Below are 3,100 nucleotides of genomic sequence, written 5' to 3'. Positions count from 1 at the left end.
AACAACAACAACAACAACACAAAATTTATGATCTAGTCATTATCTTTCATTTAGGCCGAATGGAGATTTTGAAGATAAATTTCCTTTCCTGAATGAACCAATATTGGCCATTTCAAAAAGAAACAGAAGTGAAAAATAAACTTTTAAGGTAATCATGATAAAGGAGAATTTCCCGTTTAAAATTCTCAAGTAAATTCTAAAATCTTTGACTAGCAATTAGCATTAACAAGCTTTAGGCTCATTTGACAGGACCGAGAAGCAGAACATAGGAAGAGGCCATTTTGGTTATAGTGCTGCCTCTGGTGGCAAAGGAAGATGTTTAGATTTCTCACAAGATTTTTTTTCCTCAAGTCACAGGCCTGCGGAAGCCTGGAGTCGTCTATTAATTGTTCTGACAGCAACTCCACCACTGGAAACAGAAACACAATGGGCGGGTGTGGGCTCTCAGTCGATTATTGCCAAGTTCATTTTCTACATTCCTTCCTGCCAAAGTTCACCAATGTGTTCTGGGATATGAGGTTGTGAAATGGTGTCCTGTAGCTCCAGGGGTGAAGGTGGCGGGGGCTGAGACTATGTAATTCACCCTACTAAAAACAATCTTTTCTTCTTGCTTTAAGAAAGGTGTTTGGCCTTCTGGTCGACTCTGTTCCCTGTGCCCCGGCTCAGCTGGGTTACAGACTCCAGCATAAATCAGGGCTGCTCAGGGCCTGGCAGAGGTCCGGACACATTTCCTGTCTTGGCCTAAGGAAAGCTGTAGGTCGCCCGGGACCCCGAGGGGGATTCTTGGCAGTTGGTGGGCTAGAGGAAGCGAGGGCGGGGTGAAGCCGGCTGTAAGGGGCGGTAACGAAGCTCTAGAGACAGCTCCGCGCGCCTTCGGGAGGGTCAGACACCAGTAGGGTGCAGCTGTGGGCAAGGGGGCCTCCGATATGAGGCCGGCATTCGCCCTTTGCCTCCTCTGGCAGGCACTCTGTCCCAGACCCGGCTGCGGTGAGCATCCCACCGCTGACCGTGCCCGCTGCTTGTCCTCGGGGGCCTGCTACAGTCTGCATCACGCTACCATTCAACGTCCGGCGGCCGAGGAGGCCTGCAGCCTGCGCGGCGGGGCGCTCAGCACCTTGCACAGAGGTCCCGAGCTGAGCGCTGTGCTCGCCCTCCTGAGGGCAGGCCCGGGGCCTGGAGGGGGCTCCAAAGACCTTTTATTCTGGGTCGCGCTAGAGCGCAAGAAGTCCCACTGCACCCAGAAAAACCAGCCGCTGCGGGGTTTCTCCTGGCTGTCCCCCGACGGCGGCGGGTCGGAAAGCGAGACGCTGCAGTGGGTTAAGGAGCCCCAACTCTCCTGCACAGCGCGGAGTTGCGCAGGCCTTCAGGCCACCAGGGGAGTCGAGCCCGCAGGCTGGAAGGAGATGCGCTGTCACCAGCGCGCCGACGGCTACTTATGCAAGTACCAGTTCAAAGGCTTGTGCTCCGCGCCGCGCCCTGGGGCTGCCTCCAAGTTGAGCTACCGCGCTCCCTTCCAGCTGTACAGCGCGGCGCTGGACTTCAGTCCGCCGGGGACCGAGGTGAGTGCGCTCTGTCCCGGGCAGCTCTCGGTCTCGGCCAAGTGCGTCACAAACGAGGTCGGTACGCACTGGGACGGGTTACCCTCCAGAGGCGTGCTCTGCCCTTGCCAGGGGAGGTACCTCCGTGCTGGCAAATGCGCTGAGCTCCCTAACTGCCTAGATGACCTGGGAGGCTTTACTTGTGAATGTGCTGAGGGTTTTGAATTGAGTAAGGACGGCCGCTCTTGTGTGACCAATGGGGAAGGACAGACGACCCCTGGGGAGACCAAAGTGGCTACTAGGCGGTCACAAGTCACTACAGCCAGCCCTGTGCCAAGGAGAACAGGGTCACCCACAGGCAACGAGACACCAGGAGAAATACCACTTGGCTCTGAACAAGGCAGTTCAGCTACATCTATTCCGGAGATTATTTGGTGGGGCGCACAGAGTACGTCGTCTACCCTTCAGAAGTCCCATCAAGTCAACTTAAAGGATGCCATCACTCCTTCAGGAAGTGTAATTCCCTGGTTTAACTCCACATCTTCCTCTGCCACTCCCCACATTTTTGACTCCTCCTCCACTGTGGTCTTCCTACTTGTGGGCATAGCGGTTGTGGTGTTGGTGATCTTGACTATGACAATGCTGGGGCTTTTCAAACTCTGCTTTCACAAGAGTCCTCCCTCCAGCCCCAGGAAAGAAGATTTGGCCACAGCAGAAGTGGAGAGGGATGCTGGTGCCTCCACTTAGCGCTCCGATTCTGCACATTGCGCAGACTGTGTGGTGAAGGTTGGGGACTGTGGACTTCGGGACAGGGCAGAAGTGCCCCCCCCCCGGTTTGATCCTCTTTTGGCTCTGGAGGGGTGTAGGGAAACGTGACAGTGGGCTCTTCTTATTAGCAGACCTCCCAGCTTTCAGAAAAAGAGGAATTTCTTTGTGGTACAGACCATTACTTAAAGAAATTCCTGTTCCCCTAAATTTCCCTCTGCTCCACTGAGGAGCTAAAACTTATCTGAACACTTCTTACTGGAAGGCCTGGTCAGGGATTGAAGTGCCTTAGGGAGGTACTGCTGGGGAGGACTGCGGGAGAGGTGTTTCTTGTGTATATTCTGGGGAACATGAAGAAATGATAGAACTTTTCAAGACATTGGAAGCAAATGAAAAGCTAAATACATTTATTTTTATTTATCAAAATGGAAAGAAAACCTTCTGTGGACATTGTTTGGGCTGAGAGGATATTGGTTTGAAATTTCCAGGCAAAAAATAAATGATTGTTGATAATCCAGACTCAAATGTCATTGCCTTCTGTAACCATCTAGGAAGAGCAGCTGAGGGGCATGCTGAAAATAACAAGAGCACATCCTGCTTTTAGATTGAGGGAAAAATCTTTAAGTCCTTGAATAGGGAGCAGATCTTTAGAAACCAGTAACTTTTTTTTCTGGGCTCTTTTATCCTTTGCTTTTAAAGTCACTGTTACTTGTGTGCTCTGCTATAAATCCAAAGTGTTGCTAGAGTTGCTGGCTGCAGAGGAAAATTACAGTTGACCACCACTTCAAGTGTTAACT

General features: G+C 51.7%; 1 protein-coding gene across 1 annotated transcript; it reads left to right on the top strand.

Moving 5' to 3' along the window:
- The first annotated feature begins 926 nt into the window (after positions 1 to 926).
- CLEC14A (C-type lectin domain containing 14A) lies at positions 927 to 2,285 on the top strand. Its single transcript, XM_007938590.2, has one exon. The coding sequence runs from the start codon at positions 927 to 929 to the stop codon at positions 2,283 to 2,285; it is 1,359 nt and encodes a 452-aa protein (XP_007936781.2).
- Positions 2,286 to 3,100: the final 815 nt, after the last annotated feature.

Source organism: Orycteropus afer, unplaced genomic scaffold, assembly GCF_000298275.1.
Source record: "Orycteropus afer afer isolate SDZICR_OR568_19922 unplaced genomic scaffold, OryAfe1.0 scaffold00051, whole genome shotgun sequence".
Lineage (NCBI taxonomy): Eukaryota > Metazoa > Chordata > Mammalia > Tubulidentata > Orycteropodidae > Orycteropus > Orycteropus afer.
This window is presented reverse-complemented; position numbering and strand designations above follow the sequence as displayed.